Source organism: Myotis myotis, unplaced genomic scaffold (genome assembly GCF_014108235.1).
Source record: "Myotis myotis isolate mMyoMyo1 unplaced genomic scaffold, mMyoMyo1.p scaffold_m19_p_1, whole genome shotgun sequence".
Lineage (NCBI taxonomy): Eukaryota > Metazoa > Chordata > Mammalia > Chiroptera > Vespertilionidae > Myotis > Myotis myotis.
Window position 1 is genome coordinate 46,861,189 of NW_023416313.1, and position 18,197 is coordinate 46,879,385.

Consider the following 18,197-nt stretch of genomic DNA (forward strand, 5'->3'; position numbering starts at 1 on the left):
AAAATAAAATGGAACTCTACCTCCAAAAGTAACTCCTTTTGGCTGCAATCAACTTTCATGTAGCAACATCTTTGTACCTGATTTTGCACTCTTGGAGCCCCAAAAAACAAACATCCCTCTTGTATTCAACCTGAGTTTTCTCACCTTCAGGAGAAACAATCCCTGTTCCTCTTACGACATGTTTTCAAATTATTTTACAATCCCCATTTCCCTCACACAAACTTCTGCAGCAACATCAATTTCTAGCAAATGCTAAATTATATCTCTACTACACTGTAACAAAGAGTTGTCTATACTCAGGGACAGGACCTTTCATGTGCCCTTACTATGTTTTCATCTGTATCTGGCTAAGAATCTTTTAATAATGCATTCTAGAATTTTACCCAGGATAGAAATCAAACTTAACTATGAGTCCTTCAAATATTAGATGCTGTGTTAAAAGATATTTACTCAAGGATTATCAAACATTAGATTAGTTTTATTCTATAATTAAGTAGCAGTTTACATGCACTGCATGTACAATATATAGCACAGAGAGGTGCTCAAACCATGAACACAGTACAATTATTTAAATAATCAAGAGTTACTATTCCCTTATAGTTAAGACTATACACACACACACACACACACACACACACACACATATATATATAGCTAAATCTTTTATTATGTCATGTAATCTCCTATAGGAACAATATAATGATGACCCACTTTACAAAAATAATTCATTTTATAGGGTTTTAAGAGACAGTCTCTGACAAAAAAGTGGGGGGAATTATATACAGTCGATTCTCGTTATTCATGGTATTTATGTTCTGTAGAGTTCCTGGGAACCCTGAATTCATGAATACTGAACTACTGCTTCTGCAGGAAAACGGGACTAGGTTCCTCAAGCCTCTGATCACAACATTTGCAATAACCAGTCAATATATGTTTGTTTTATGTGTGTTTTTGTTTAAAGACAACCTTATTTAATATATAGTTGATTCATTAGCATTAAACTCATGACTAATAGTACTATAACTCATGCATGAAAGAAGCTTATCTAACATGTATTTTTCCTAAGGCACATCACAGCCTGCTCACATTTAGAAACACTAGGCAGCATTTCAGCATTATACTTTGGGGCCATTTTAAACAGTGAAATTACCAACAAAAGGTACACAAATTTGAAAAACGTGGCACTAAGTAGATTGTGAAAAGGACACTTGTTTACAGTATGAAAGCTGAAACAAGAAGGCAGAACATCACCTTATTCCACCTCAGCGGGGAACATGTGTGTAGGACGACTCAAATTTTTCACCATTCTGTGCATTTCTATGAAAGACTGAGAAAGTGCTGTGAGTACTAATTTCGGGGTACAAATACATTTTATCAAGTAGGCAAATTCACAAATATGGAATTTAGGACTAATGAAAATCGACTGTATAAGAAGTCCCTCTTTATAAAAAGGTTGACAACAACCTTATATTTTACTCTGGTGATAAAAATATTCTTTAATGAAATGTTCCATGTAATTCTCTAAAAAATAATACATTAACCTTTATGAACAGTATTATACTAAATATCCAAGGTCATACATTGATAATGACAGAAATTTTTTAGATTTATTGTAACTTTAATTAGGTAGACTTATTACGTATGTGGACTTTGCGGGCTTACCTGCAGCTTCTAGTAAAGCTTCCAGTCTAGCTTGTGTTTCTGGATCTACTGTCCTGAGGTCTGCACCATCAGCAGTACCTGACAAGAGCAATTTGGAAGCCGTTTCCAGCATTGGATTTTCCAAGTCATCCTGATCCAAAATGAAAGACTCCACCTAGAAAACAAATACAAACAGAAAGGAAGGAAGGAATGAAAGGAAAAGAGGAAAGTGAGAAGAGAAATAAACAGAAGAAAAAGGAAGAGGAGAGAAAAAAATATTTTAATGTAAATATCAACAATAAATTCAATGCAATCCTAAGTAAATTCAATGGGGTTATATAAGCCCACTGTATAACTAAAGGAGAAAATTACATTGGTAAAAGAATTTTAAAATATATTATTACCATGCAATCTAACTTTTTTTTTTTTTTTTTTACAGAAATCGTAGTATTCTTTTCTATTTTGATTTGGTGGGATGAGGGTCGGATAGGAGGAGGTTATAAGGTTACACTGTGAAACCTTTGACTTAGGCAGAGAATCTGTATCAGCTGTTCTTAGATTTTTTGCCATCAGGACTCCTTTACTATACATATAAAGTACTACTTCATATAAAGGTTAAATTTATTAACATTTACCATATTAAAAATTAAACTACAATATTAAAAAAAAAAAAAAAGCCACATTCATTAACATCACCACTAATTTCATCAGAAAAGTTTTTAAGTTCTGGAAAGCTTTTAAGCCCAGGCAAATAAATTTCCAAAATTCTAATTTGTACTTGAAAACTTACTTTTATCATTGACAAAAGAATAACCACCAACCATTTTCCTTAGAGTAACAGACTCACTCCTATTATTTCCAAGAACTTTTGCCAAATATCCCAATTTGATCAGTGTAATGTGTCTGTCAGTTATATTTTTCTAGCAAAAATGGCATTTCATGAAAAAAAAGGAGCTAAAAGGTGTCATTACCTGACACCTAAAATACACAGAAGTGCTTTATGTGTATTTCCCATTTTGTCACACACAATATTAAAAGGATGTATTCAAAAGTGGAGATTTCATAAAATAAATATTTATTGCTTCAAGATTTTGTTGTTGTTGTTAATCCTCACCTGAGGACTTTTTTTTTTTCATTGGTTTTTAGAGAGAATGGGAGGGGGAGAGAAAGAAACAGATGTGAGAGAGACACATCGAATGGCTACCTCCTCCACACACACTGACCTGGGGCCTGGGATCCAGCCAGCAACCAAGGTATGTACCCATGACTGGAAATGAACCCATGACCCTTTAACCACTGAGCAAACAGGCTAGGGCTCAAGATTATTCTTAAGGTGAAACTGGCTTTTTGAAAACTGTGAGTACATGGCAGTGAAGAATATAATGATAGTAATACAATTTAAAGAATTAGAAAATAACAAACTCATAAGACTCAGGGAAAAGTTTGTTTTGACATCCTTTGTCACAGTGCTACTTACAAATAGGTACTACAATATACTTTCTTATCTTATGATAAAACATCACTATTTAACATGATCAGGGAAACTTTATTTCAAAAAATCTAAGGTACTCCTAACACTGCAATAACTAAAAAAATTAATAACCTAGAACACAATTACATTCATGCCTAGTATCTACATGTCAGAATAAGAAAGAAAGAAAAAAGCACCTTAAGAAACATACTCTTAACCTTCATATCAGAAACTCTGTATTGTTCCATCTTTGAAAGTCATAACTGTAAACAGGCATAACTGCTATATTTAATCAACAAATTTAATACTAAAGGTTAAATTTAGAGGAAATAATGTTTCTCTCTAAATTTCCTAAACAAATGCAGTTTAACATGAGATAACATTTCAGATTTCTAATATTTCAAATACACAGAACACTCTGAAAATAATCTCAGTAAATATTTGAAAAATTTCACAGTATGTTAACCCTAACCAGTCAATACTCTTAAGAGCATTAAGAAAATGAGTTTCTAAAGAAAAAGTTGCTTCACAATGAAATTTTCTGTTAAACAATATTACAACTTTTCAATCCAATGGGAGAAGACAAAATAAAGGAAATAAACATGGAAAAAGAAACACGAAAACAATCTTTTAAAGTTTTAGAAAACCAAAGTTCTTAAAGAGTAGTACATGGTTAATGCCAAATTAAAAGTACAGGTCAGAGGTATTAAAATTGTTCAAAGAAGACACTGCATGCAGAAAGAATAATATGAAAGGCTTTTTACTGAACTAACTAATTTGCATAAGAGAAGAAAAGAATGTGTCACTGGTAGACAAATATAAGGATTTACTGTAGGAAAAGTCAGAAAGCTAAAAGTTAAATTATAGGAGGTATTAAATTTCAATCAAAAGTGATTTTCAGACACAAAGTCTCCTATTGCCAGGTTGTACCTTAACTAAGCTTGGTAAAAATTTACCAAGAAGAATGCATGTCAATATCTTCATGAGAGAGACTAAGTACAGAAATACTTTCTAACTGTCTTAAAATTTAGTCCATAACTCTTAGGTTGCTTTCATACTATGTGAAAAATGTGGTAACTTAAAAAACAGTACACTTAAATGACTATTAAATTCTATATATGCAGATTTTTGAAAGGTATGAGGATAAAAAAAAAAATAGGATTGAATATCTATTACAATCTCCACACTCCCAGTTTAAGATAAATGAAGAAAACTAATTTCTAGGATACTGTTTTAACCTAAAGACCAAAACTACTTCAGCTGCTTCCTGTGAGACCTAAGCAAGTCTCTCAAGTCATCTCTAGATTTTTATTCTGCATAATTTTTCCACAAATTTATCACACATGACTTATGACATATATTTATTGCCTTTCTAACCTTCATGGAAACAGGAACTTGTTTGGTTCACTGATATATATCCAGCAAGTCGAACTATGCCCATCACATTGTGAGGACTCATATGATTCTAGAGTAATAAAAGGTGGTTAGGGGATCCTTCCCTTTCAGATTATGAAAGGCTAAAGTGCATTTGGAGCAGACATAGTTAGTTACAAAAAAATAAATTCAAGGATATATTTATTACATATAGACAAATTGTACAATAGGTAGCAGCTAAAGCAAAATGCTATCTTCATTGACTTATTATTCTTAGATTGATTACACTAGCCTCTATACTTAAGTGCATATTGTATCCTTTTGGTTTTGAAAGATTAAAGGTGATGTTTAACTGCAGAGATTGCTTTTGTTTAAAAAATGATTCTTTAACAGTAATACTATTAGATTAACAAAGTAATTAAAATCTTTTTTTTTAACTTTCTTCCCCCAAAAAACATAAAATAAACCAAGGTCTGGATTTGTTTGTGCCATTAATGGTACACTTCTATACTCAAAACACAAAGGCAGACAGAAATATGGAAATGCATGGATATCCATCTCTACTAACAGTAAATATTAATTAGCATTACATTTCAAACTAACTCCTTTTCAAAAGACAAATTATCAATGCCATTATAAAAGAGCAGAACATTTTGTAGTATAATAAACTGGCATTTATTTCAAAGAATAAAGATATAGTATATTCTGATTGTCTGAACATCACATATACAAATTTCACTCAATTTACCAAAATTCACCACCAATTACATACTATGTGAGAACAGTAAGATAGCCAAAAGAGAATGAAAATGTAATAGTTTTATTATAATCAATGTTTTCCACAAATATAGGCTAGAAAGTCAATTCTCAGTGCAAACAGCTAACTATATCAAACAAGATTTTAAAATAGTACTAAATAGATACTAATACAGTGATTACAGAAAAAAAAAATCCTGAATGAGAGTGGTAAAAGAATAATGCTAAAGAGAAACTTAGAATGTATACTAGAGGCCTGGTGCATGCAATTGGTACACTGGGGGGAAGGGGAGTCCCTCTGCCCGGCCTGCGCCCTCTCATAATCCGGGATCCTTTGGGGGATGTCTGCCTGCAGGCAGTCAGACATCCCTCTTGCAGTCCAGGACCCCTTGTTCCTTACCACCCATCTGCAGCGGAGGTGGGAGAGGCTCCTGCCACAGCCACTGCACTTGCCAGCATGAGCCTGGCTTCTGGCTGAGCTGAGCTCCCCTTGTGGGAGAGCACTGACCACCAGGGGGCAGCTCCTGCATTGAGCATCTGCCCCCTGGTGGCCAGTGCGCGTCATAGTGACCAGTCATTCCACCAGTTGTTCCACTGTTCGGTCTATTTGCATATTAGGGTTTTATTATATAGGACTAGAGGCCTAGTGCATGAAAATTCATGCACTCGGAGGAGTCCCTCAGCCAGGCCTGCACCTTCTCACAGTCTGGGAGCCTTTGGGGGATGTCCACCAACCAGCTTAGGCCCACTCCCTGGGGGATCAGGCATAAGCTGGCAGTCAGACATCCTTCTGGCAGCCCAGGAGCCCTCAGGGAATGTCTGATTTACAGCTTAGGCCCACTCCCCGTGGGGCATCCTTAGTGCTGCTGAGGAGGTGGGAGAGGCTCCCGCCACCGCTGCTGCACTCACAGACGTCAGCCCGGCTTGTAACTGAACGGAGCTCACCCTGTGGGCGCACACTGACCACCAGGGGCAGCTCCTGCGTTGTGTGTCTGTACCCTGGTGGTCAGCGTGCATCATAGCGACCAGTCGTTCCTGGTTATTCCACCTTTAGGGTCAATTTGCATATTACCCTTTTATTATATAGGATGGTAGGTTGCTGAAGGAGTAAGTATAGGCACACTTGTTTCACTGACCTTCACTTAACTGCACTTTGCAGGCTCTGCATTTATAAAAATAAATATTTGTGGCAACCCTGTGTCAAGCAAGTCCATCAGCACCATTTTTCCAAAAGCATTTCACCACTCCATGTGTCTCTATATCAAAGTTTGGTAATTCTTGCAATATTTCAAACCTTTCCACTATTATTACATTTATTATGATGATCTGTGATAAGTGACCTTTGATATTACAATTATAATTGTTGTGGTATACCACAAGCTGCATAAAATGGGAGAACTTATTCAATAAATGTCACATGTGCCCTGGCTGGTGTGGCTTAGTTGCTTGGGCATCATCCCATGCACTGAAAGTTTCCCAGTTTGATTCTGGGTCAAGGTACATGCCCAGGTTTCAGGCTCAATCCCCAGCATGTACAGGAGGCAGCCAATCAATGTTTTGCTTTCATATCAATGTTTCTCTCTCTTTCTCTGCCCCTCTCACTTTCCCTAAAAATCAATAAAAATCTTTTTTAAAAATGTCATGTGTGTTATAAGTCCTCCACCGACAACTGTCCACTCTCTACCTCTCGTTGGGACTCCCTACTCAATGAGACTTGGCCTATTAATAACCCTACAATGGCCTCTAAGTGTTCAACTGAAAAGAAAGAGTCACAACAGCTCTCACTGTATATCAAAAGCTAGAAATGATTAAGCTTAGTGAGGAAGGCACGTCAAAAAAAGCCAAGATAGGCCAAAAGCTAGGCCTCTTGTGCCAAAGAGTTAGTCAAGTTATGAACGCAAAGGAAAAGTTCTTGAAGGAAATCAAAACTTCACTGCAGTGAACACACAAATAAAGTGAAATAGCCTTACTGACAACATGGAGAAAGTTATAGTGGTCTAGATAGATCACACCAGCCATAACATTCCCTTAAGCCAAGCCTAAACCACAACAATGCCTAACTCACTTCAATTCTATGAAGACTGAGAGACAAGAGGAAGCTACAAAAGAAAAGTTTGAAGCTAACACAGGATGGCCCATTAGGTTGAAGGAAAGAACATAAAAATACAAGGTGAACAGTAAGTGTTGATGTAAAAGTTGCAGCAAAAAAAACCACAAAACAATAACAAAAAATAAATAGAAGTTGGAACAAGATATCTACAATATTTAGCTATTGAAGATTGTTACTCTTAACAACTATTTTCAATGAAGATAAAACAGCCTTATATTGGAAGAAGATGACATCTAAAATTTTCATAGCTAGAAAGAAAATGTCAATGCTTGACTTCAAAGCTTCAAATGACAAGTTGACTCCCTTGTTAGGAGTTAATGCAGCTGGTTACTTTAAGTAGAAACCAATGCTCATTTACTATTCTAAAAATCCCAAGATTCTTGAGAATTAGGTGAAATCTACTCTGTCTATGTTCTATCAATGGAACAACCAAAGCCTGGGTAACAGCACATGTTTACAACATGGTTGACTCAAACTTCTAAGTCAACTGGTGAGACCTCTGCTCAGAAAAAAACTCCTTTCAAAATATTGCTGCTTACTGACAATGCACCTGGTCATTCAAGAGTTCTGACAGAGAAGTACAGTAAGATTGATGTTGTTTTCTTTTTTCTTTTTTTAGATTGATGTTATTTTCAAGCCTGCTAACAAAACATCAATTCGGAAACCCGTAACTCGAGGAGTAATTCTGACTTTCAAATCTTATTTAAGATATACATTCTGTATGGCTATAGCTGCCGTCCATAGTGATTCCTCTGATGATTCTGGGCAAAGTAAATAGAAAACCTCTGTAAATGCTTCACCACTCTAAATGCCATTAATGACATTCGTGATTCACAGGAAAGGTCAAAATATCAACATTAACAAGAGTTTGGAAGAAGCTGATTCTAAGCCTCAGGGATGACTGTAGACATGATGGAATCAGCAATAGAACTAGAATTATAAGTGAAGACTGAAATGTGAATGAATTGTTGCAACCTCATGATAAAACTTTAACAGATGCTTTTTATGGATGGGCAATGAAACTGGATTCTTGAGATGAAATCTGGCGGTGATGACATAACAAAACGATTTAGAATATTACATAAACTTTGTTGATAGAGCATCAGCAGGGTTTGAGAGGATTCTGAAAGTCTGAGAATAAAATGCTATCAAAAAGCATTGCATGCTATAGAGAAATCCTTTGTGAAAAAGGAAGAGTCAATCGGTAAGTCAAACTAAATTGCTGACTTATTTTAATTGCCACAGCCACCCTAATCTTCAGCAACCACCATCATTAGTCAACAGCAAGACCTTTCACCAACAAAAAGATTATGACTCGCTGATGGTTTAGATAATGGTTAACATATTTTAGCAATACAGTATTTTTTTTTTAATTTTTATTGGTTTCAGAGAGAAAGGGAGTGGGAGAAGGAGATAGAAACATCAATGATGACAGAGAATCACTTCATCATGCATGTCCCAACTGGGGATGAAGTAGTAACTTGGGCATGTGTCCTGATTGAGAATCAAACAGTAATATCCTGGGTTCACAGATCTACACTCAACCACCGAGCCACACCAGCCAGACAGCAATAAAGTATTTTAAGTGCTTTTTTAGACAAAATGCTATTTAACACTTAATAGACTAATGTAAATATAACTTTGGATGTGCCGAGAAACCAAAAAATTCACAACTATCGCTATATTCACTTTATTGTGGTGGTCTAGAACCAAACGTGCAATATCTCTGAGAAATGCTATAGTAAGATAAATAAGCAGTATTTGAGAAAGGTAATATGAAAGATGGTTTTGGATAGATTGATGACAAAAAAAAATCTGTTAGGAACTTACTACTTCAATATGTCAAATGACATATTATGCAAGGTGGGGATGGGAAAAAGGGTCAGTCTCTGAGCATAAACATAACTTAGAAAATGAGAATCCAGTAACTCCAGAATTTGGACTTCTTGATCTTGAACACTCCCCTATCCTCCCAATCCACCCCTACCCACCAATTTATTATTGCTTCTGTTGTCCTAGAAACTACCCTGTTCATTTACCTGTGAATTTCAAGAAGATAATCTATATTTTAAGAAATGTTATCTAAATCTTGACTATATAACTAACAAATGTTTTAAAAATAATAAAGACTTCCCACTCTTGCTCCAGAAAAACAAGGTATCTTCAATCCAAAATTCTCCATGCATAAAATGTGAAGATTTTTTAATCCAGTCAATGAAGAAAAATCTCTCCAAAAGAATTTTTGTTTTTTTGTTTTTCCTTAGTGTTAGTGTTTTTATTTTATAACCAATTTTGTCATTTCTATGTCATAAAGTGATTTTAAAGATGTAGCTCATACTTGATACCACTTTACCTACAAAACATAAAAGTTCATTAGAATAACTTGACTTAAAGGCCATCATCATAATAAACTCAAGTGCTGTCACTTATCCAGTGATATTCAGAGAACAGCCTACATACACATTAATTCAAAGCAACAACAGTTTTTGAATCTTGGTATTATCATTATCAAAGTATCTGTTGCATATAAAATATATTGAAAAGCTGCATATAAGAAGGTGGGTATTAAAAAGTTGAGGAACTTGAATCTGTTTATTAACACTGAATAAATTATTTTTTAAAAAAACATTTTATTTTTTAAAATATATTTTATTGATTTCAGAGAGAGTGAGAGAGAGAGGATATCATCGATAGGCTACCTCTTACACACCCCCTACTGGGGAATCAAGCCTGAAACCTGAGTATGCGCCCTTGACCAGAATCAAACCTGGGACCCTTCAGTCCGCAGGCCAAAACTCTAACCTCTGAGCCAAACCAGCTGGGGCAATGGTCGGCAAACTCATTAGTCAACAGAGCCAAATATCAACAGTACAACGACTGAAATTTCTTTTGAGAGCCAAATTTTTTAAACTTAAACTATATAGGTAGGTACATTGTTATTAACTTAATTAGGGAGCTACTCCTAAGCTGGCCTTTGCTAAAAACGTCCTCAATCTGAGGGGTCGACCTCAGTGAACGTACCCCCACTTCTTCTAACGCCACTTCTTCAAAACAGACTCACCTAGGCCGAAAACCAACTTCTGCACATGGGCCACGAAGTTTCAATCGCACTATACGTGCGCATCCGCACGTGGTATTTTGTGGAAGAGCCACACTCAAGGGGCCAAAGAGCCGCATGTGGCTCGCAAGCCGCCGTTTGTCGACCACTGAGCTAAGGCAATAAATTAATAGTTTACATTATGTCTCTCAAACAAGCCCAGAAAAATAGGGTATTTGCTCTTCCTTGTTCTTTGAATATAGAAACAGGATTATATGTAACATAAAACATTCATAATTATAGCCATAATTATTTCTTTTCTTTTGCATATGGCTCTGAAATCTAATAAAATATTTGGTCTGTTCTTAAATACAGTAAACTTCAGCTAAAATACTACAATTCTTAATAAAGAGTAAATTATTCAAAAATTAATATATTTTTCTGTACAATTAAGATAAAATCTTTAGTAGTTACTGAACGCTGATCTATGTATACACTGAAATGAGATAAAATAAAAACAAGCTCTGTCTTGTAAAAGATGTCAATTCTGAATTTAGACAATTTATGTTTCAACAACAAAAATTACTCCAAAAAAAGGGTAGCGGTGGAATAACAAGACTAAGCACATTCAAAAGAAGCTAGAATATTACTCCTTATCTCTAACATCTCAGGTAGTTAATAAAAAATGACACCTTGCCGTAGCCAATTTGGTTCAGTGGATAGAGCATCAGACTTAAGAGTCCCGAATTCAATTCCGGTCAAGGGCACATGCCAGGGCTGTGGGCTCCATTCCCAGTAGGGGGCTTGTAGGAGGCAGCAGATCAATGATTCTCATCATTGATGTTTCTATCTCTCTCTCTCCCTCTCCTTACCTCTCTGAAATCAATAAAAATATATTAAAAACAAAATAAAACGTGATACCTAAAAATTAGAAAATTAAAAGCATATTACAATATAATAAACATATTACTAAAATGTCAGATTACCTAAATATAGGAAAGCCAAGACTGAATAAAATAATGCCAAAAGTCTACTTTCAGAGATAGGGAGCAACTAGTTACAAATACTGTTTAATTCAATTTAATGCCTACAGAAGAACTGGAAAAGACACATAGTTTCAAACTAGAAATGAAACAAAATCAAGGAAACTCAGTAAATTCAGCTAAAGACAAGGGGTGGGATGGAGGATAATAAGAAAATACAATATCTATGGCATAACTTTCAATATTAGGAAAAAGACCAAAGGCAAAAAGACCAAGTTACTATAAAAGTGAGTAGAAAATCTTATCTTGTTTTAAAAAAAGAAAACAAATGTAGTTATGCAATGATATGAAAGATTCAGAAATAAATTAGTAAACTATACTTCTATTTCACAGTGACATGGAACTTAGTATATTATGAATAGAAAATATACAGTCTTTGAAAATAAAAACCTGACCATATCTTAAGCAGAGGAAAGACTCGGCAAATTAAATAACACAGATTATATTCTTGGTTTACAAAGCTAAAATAAACTAAAAATTAACAATAAAAAGATGATATTCTACTTGAAAATTAAAAAAAAAAAAAGTCTACCAATTAACTCTCAGAGTACAGTGGAAATGAAAATTTAAATTGTGAGCATATCTTCTATGGGACTTGACCATAGTTGCCCTTAAAGAAAAAATTTGAGCCTTAAATGTATTCATTAGAAACATTTAAAATACATAAAACACTTCAAAAATAAAATACAAACCAAATTATCCTATATAATAAAAGGCTAATATGCAAATTGTTCCCTCAACTGGAGTTCAACTAGGGGTGGGCCTGGCTGGCCAACCTCCTGCATCCCCTCCCAACTGGCCCCGATAGAGGTGGGCCAGCTGGACCCCACCTGTGCACGAATTCGTGTGCCAGGCCTCTAGTATCAATTATAATTTATAATAAAAATAGAAATGAAAAAACTAAAGGGGCACAGAATTAATAAAACCAAAAACTGTTTCTTGGGTAAGTCTAGAAAGAGACAAGCCTTGGCGAATATGATGATGAAAATGAGAGAAAGAAACAATATTAAAGTTTGAAAACTGAACACTATAAATCAGTAAATATGAAACTCTAAGCAAAATGGTTTTCTAAGAAAAAGAACTACAAAAATTAACTAAGGAAAACATTAAAACATAACAGAATATGTCCAAAGAAGAAATCTTAAGGGTAGTCACAAATCTACCCTTGAAAAGGAGGAGAGTATTAGGTTATTTACAAATTCCAGAAAACAAATGAGAAAACTCACTAGCCTAAATAAGTCTATTAGCAAACCTGAAAAGGAATGGCGAAAAAAACCAAACACTAAACAAGAACTTAAATCATTAGAAAATTAAATTTGGCAGTTATATAAAAGAATATCATATAACACAAATAAGAAAGGGGATAAAGAGAATTCTCAGAAAGACAATCCTATATAATAAAGAGGTAATATGCAAACTGACTGTCACGCCCTTGCACAAGATGGCTGGCCCCATGTGGTGACAAGATGGCCGGCAGGGAAGGGCAGTTGGGGGCAACCAAGACTGCAGGAGAGGGAGGGCAGTTGGGGGAGCGGGGGGACTAGGCCTGCAGGAGAGGCCAGTTGGGGGCAACCAGGCCGGCAGGGGAAGGCAGTTAGGGATGACCAGGCCGGCAAGGGAGCAGTTAGGGGTGAACAGGCCGGCAGGGGAGCAGTTAGGCATCGATCAGGCTGGCAGGGGAGTGGTTAGGGGGTGATCAGGCTGGTAAGCAGAAGCAGTTAGGGGCAATCAGGCAGGCAGGTGAGTGGTTGGGAGCCAGCAGTCCCGGATTGTGAGAGGGATGTCTGACTGCCCGTTTAGGGATCGGGCCTAAACCGGCAGTCGGACATCCCCTGAGGGGTCCCAGATTGGAGAGGGTGCAGGCTAGGCTGAGGGACACCCCCTCCCCCTGCCAGTGCATGAATTTCGTGCATCAGGTCTCTAATTGTATATAAAAAATAGTTATCTTCCCCTGCCTGGAATGCTTTTCCTCTTTTCTTTTTTCCCTCTTTTTCTTTCTTTCTTCCTTACTTTTTCCTTCCTTCCTTCCTTCCTCCCTCCCTCCTCCTCCCTCCCTCCTCCTCCCTCCCTCCCTCCCTCCCTCCCTCCCTCCCTTCCTTCCTCTTTCTTTCTTCAGGTCATAGTTTATATTTTATCTTCTCAAATGATACTATAAAAGAAGGTTCTCTCCTCACCTCTCTACCACACCATCCTGTTTGTTTCCTCCATAAAACTCTCACAGCCTAAAATTATATTGTTCTTGGATACTTGCTTATTTTCTCTCTTCTCCATATATATATAAAAAGAGAGGAACCATTCAGACATAGAGCTCTCACCAGTGTGAGGCAAAGTTCCTAGCAAAATACAATATCCAAATAAACACTAGCTGAATAAATATTAAAAATGAAAACATCATGATCAATATTAAGTAAATGTATTATGTAATTCCTGACATTAAATTATTAGAGGTGAAAAAAGAATATGTATCATTTCATCAAAAACACATTATAAAACACAATACCCATAACAATGAAAATGCTTGTTAAGCCAAGAAGAAAACTGCTGTTCTTGATAATATAGTCTACCAGAAATCTAAAGTATAAATAAATATAGAAGTTTAAAAATGAGAACCATTCCATTTAAATCAGGAAAGATGCCCAAATGAGAAGTATTAATGAACAGATCTGGAAACCTAATCAATGCAACATGACCAGAAAGAACAACAACAACAAAAAAAAGCCTTAGAGAACTATAAATATTAAAAAAAGGAGACAACTAAATGCTATCATTTTCAGAAAACATAATCATCCTTCTAGAAATTTCAAGAGAATTACTTGAAAACTAAGTAAATGGTAAGATCAACATACAAAAACCAATAGATTTCCTATAGACTAGCAATAACCAACTGAAAAATAAAATGTAAAATGGAAGATGTAATTCACAATAACAAAAACTGTAAAATACCCAAGAATAAACCTAACAAGAAAAGTGTAAGACCTACATGAAAAAAACACACAAAACTTTAAAACTTTACTAAAGGACATAAAAGAACACCTGAATAAATGGAGAGGCATACCATGTTCCTGGATGGGAAGATTCAATAGTGTAAAGATGTCAATTCTCCCCAAATTAATCTGTAAATTCAATGCACTTCCAATCAAAATCCCAAAGGGATTTTTAATGGAACTTGACATGTTGATTCTAAAGTTCATCTGGAAGAGAAAATACACAGAAATTGCCAAAAAAAATTTTGAAAAAACAATTGGAGGTGTGCCCTACCAGATGTCTAATATAAAATGACAATAATCAAAACAAAGTATTAAGTCTGGAATACATATAATTTGGGCTTTTAAAATATGATAAAGGTAGTATTTCAAGTCAATGGGCAAAAAGATATATTGTTCAATAAATTATTTTGGAAGAATGACTATGATACTTGGAAAAATAGTAAAGTCCCTACCACAGAATATATTCTTTAAAATTTCCAGATGAAATAAATTCTACTAGAAACAAAATTAAAAAAGAAGAAAATATAAGAGACTAAATCACTATAAGAAGGTTTTTCCTAAAAGACACAAAACCTAGAAGCTAGGTAGGAAAAGACCGACAGATTTTGACTGTATAAAAATGAAAAATCCATAGACTATATAAAATAAGACAACTGACAGGTCAGAAAAAATTATGAAATATAATGTATATATTATAAACTGAATTATAAACAAAGCCTAAAATTTCAGTAAGAAAATGACAAACCACACAATGGGTAAAATGAGTAGGCAATTTATATGAGAAATTGTAAATGATCAATCAATATGCTAAGCTTCATTGGGAATCAAGAAATACAAATTAAAATGAGGTACTATTTTTCACCTATAAACAGATATCTAATGTTTCAGAGGATAATTTGGCAGAACCAAAAAGCAACATTTAAAAATGCAATTTTTATTCTTGTAATCCAGTCCACACTAATACTCACACGTCTACGTAAGCAAAAATATAGGTACAAGGGTGTTCATTACAATATTGATAACAGAAAAAATAAATCCATATGATCACCAACAGAATCATTAAATAAATAATACTATGAAATAATAGCTATCTGAAGAATAAAGTAAGTAGATCTTCATATAAAGGTCTATACCACGACTATCAAATAAACCTGTCCTGCTCATTCTGTCCCACCATTTTTTATCTCTTAAAGCCTTTACTATTTACCTTTATAAAACATATCAATAGTGACTATTCCCCCCAATTTGCTTATTGGCTTCCCTTACCTGAATGTAAGTTCATTGGGCAAGAACCCTATTTTATTCCTTGCTCTATCCTTTGCATCTAGAATAGAGCCTTAAATATAAAGTACTTAAAAATATTTACTGGATTAATGCAAATATGGATGCAGGAAGATATCCACATTATATTTAGTGAAAAATGCAAGTTGCAAAGAAATACACATGGTATATATCTAAGTTGATTTATTTTTTAAATATGCATTTGCAAAAATACAAACAAAAATTTTCAATATGTACAAACCCAAGTTATTAACAGTGGGAATCAAGAGTGAAATAAAAGAATTTTACTTTTTACTTGTCTGTACCCTTTAAAAAAAATGACCACATACTTCCCTAGTGTGTGATTTGAGCAAAAAAAAAAAAAAAAAAAAAAAAAGAAAAAAAAATTTAATAAAACAGTTTAGACCAGGGGTGGGCAAACTTTTTGACTCAAGGGCCACAATGGGTTCTTAAACTGGACCAGAGGGCCGGAACAAAAGCATGGATGGAGTGTTTGTGTGAACTAATATAAATTCAAAGTAAACATCATTACATAAAAGGGTACGGTCTTTTTTTTTTTTTTAGTTTTATTCATTTCAAATGGGCCGGATCCGGCCCGCGGGCCGTAGTTTGCCAACGGCTGGTTTAGTTAGACCTTCAAAGAAAACTATCAGGGATAACCTAACCATTTCCATATTTCTAACAAAAACATTCCAAGAGCTATCTTGACTATTTAATTTGGGATATACAGAATTAACTTGCTGTTACACGTATATGTAATTCAGTATGAAGTATGCAATGTTTATAGCAATAAAAACAATTGTGCTGTAAAGCATTAAATGCATCCTCACAATCCTCACATTATGCAAAATAGCACATTGATGATAGCATGGCTTAGACAAAATTGGACTAAGGACATTCCACTCAAAACTTATGCAACTCAAATCAAAACACTAGTATATTAAAAATACGAGCTTACCTAAGATTTGGAAACAACCTAAGTGCCCATCAGCAGATGAATGGATTAGAAAACTGTGGTACATATACACAATGGAATACTATGCTGCGGTAAAAAAAAAAAAAAAAAAAGGAACTCTTGCCTTTTGCAACAGCATGGATGGAACTGGAGAGCATTATGCTAAGTGAAATAAGCCAGTCAGAGAAAGATAAATACCACATGATCTCACTCATTTGTGGATTATAGAGAACAACATAGACTGATGAACCGGGACAGACCCAAAGACTGAGAAACAGTGATCAGGCTATCAATCCCCAGAAGGAAAGTAGGGGAGGGCGGGGATAAGGGGAAGAGATCAACCAAAGGACTTGTATACATGTTTATAAGCCAAACCAATGGACATGGACAACAGGGGGATGGGAGCATGAGTGTGCGGGCGGGGGGAGGGGGAGGTTGGGGATTAATGGGGGGGATGAGGACACATTTCTAATACCTTAACTAATAATAAAAAAAAGAAAAAGAAAAGAAAAAAATTGTAAATGGAAGATTATAAGAAAGGGTTTCACGTGCCAGCAAAAGTTACTGGCGTGCCATGTTTGGCACGCGTGCCAGGGGTTACCCACCCCTGATTTATCCTGTGACAGGCAGGTAGTTAAAAAAAAAAAAAAAATACGAGCTTACTTGAAAAGACATTAAATTCCACAAATAAAAACATACAATAAATATTTCTTAACTTTTAAAAGAAAAAAGAACACTGAACATCAGATTAAATATATTATTTACTCTTCAATTTGATATAATCAACTGTTAGTATTGTTAGTATACTTTGCATTCAGCTCCTGTTATTTAGTGGTATAAAACCTAAAAATAATGAGAAAAACTGTGTATGAACCCATGTACCTTCAGAGTTAAACTGCCACCATTCCTCTAACTTTAGAGTATCAATATCTTACCTAATAATAGACAAAGATGTAAATTGACCATACCTTCACTACACCCACCACTGGCTAATCAGAGTGATATGCAAATTAACCGCCAACAAAGATGGAGGTTAATTTGCATACGTAGGCTCCAAGCAGTGGAGCAAAGCCTGACGGCCCCGGGGCCGGCGGAGCAGCGAAAGCCCCAGGGCCGATGGAGCAGTGAAAGACTCATGGCCCGGAGCCGGCTCCAGCCAGAGCCCAGCCAGAGCAATGGCCTGGGTCCCGGGTGCCAGAGGAAAACCGGTGCCAACAGCCAGGGGAAAGGAAGGCCTATTGCACAAATCTCTTCGTGCAACAGGCCTCTAGTCCTATCTAATTAAAGACAAAAAGGGTAATTAACCATCCCTCCGCTACGCTTCTCATTGGCTAATCAGGGCGGTATGCAAATTAACTGCCAAGAAAGATGGCAGTAACCTCCAACAAAGATGCAGTTAATTTGCATACGCGCAATGATGGGAGGCGAAAGGGGAAAGACGGAAGAATGGTGATCGGCAACCCAGGCGACAGACAAGAGCTGGGGGTGGGCAAATACCGCCTTTCCCCACCCCCCAGCCGGTGATCGCCATCGGAAAGCTGG

General features: G+C 35.7%; 1 protein-coding gene across 10 annotated transcripts in view; it reads right to left on the reverse strand.

Moving 5' to 3' along the window:
* Window positions 1-18,197, reverse strand: part of ANKRD17 (ankyrin repeat domain 17) — a 174,475-nt gene that overhangs the window by 98,304 nt on the left and 57,974 nt on the right. For 8 of the 10 annotated variants that reach the window (XR_004972115.1, XM_036336032.1, XM_036336022.1 and 5 more), the window contains one exon: window positions 1,663-1,816. Coding sequence is in view for 9 of the 10 variants with exons in the window: in XM_036336032.1 (XP_036191925.1) it covers window positions 1,663-1,816 (154 nt within the window). In the remaining variant the exon portion in view is untranslated. Of the gene's footprint in view, window positions 1-1,662; window positions 1,817-14,487; window positions 14,624-16,658; window positions 16,706-18,197 lie in introns of those variants that run through there. The other 2 variants (XM_036335993.1, XM_036336003.1) reach the window with 2 other exon arrangements.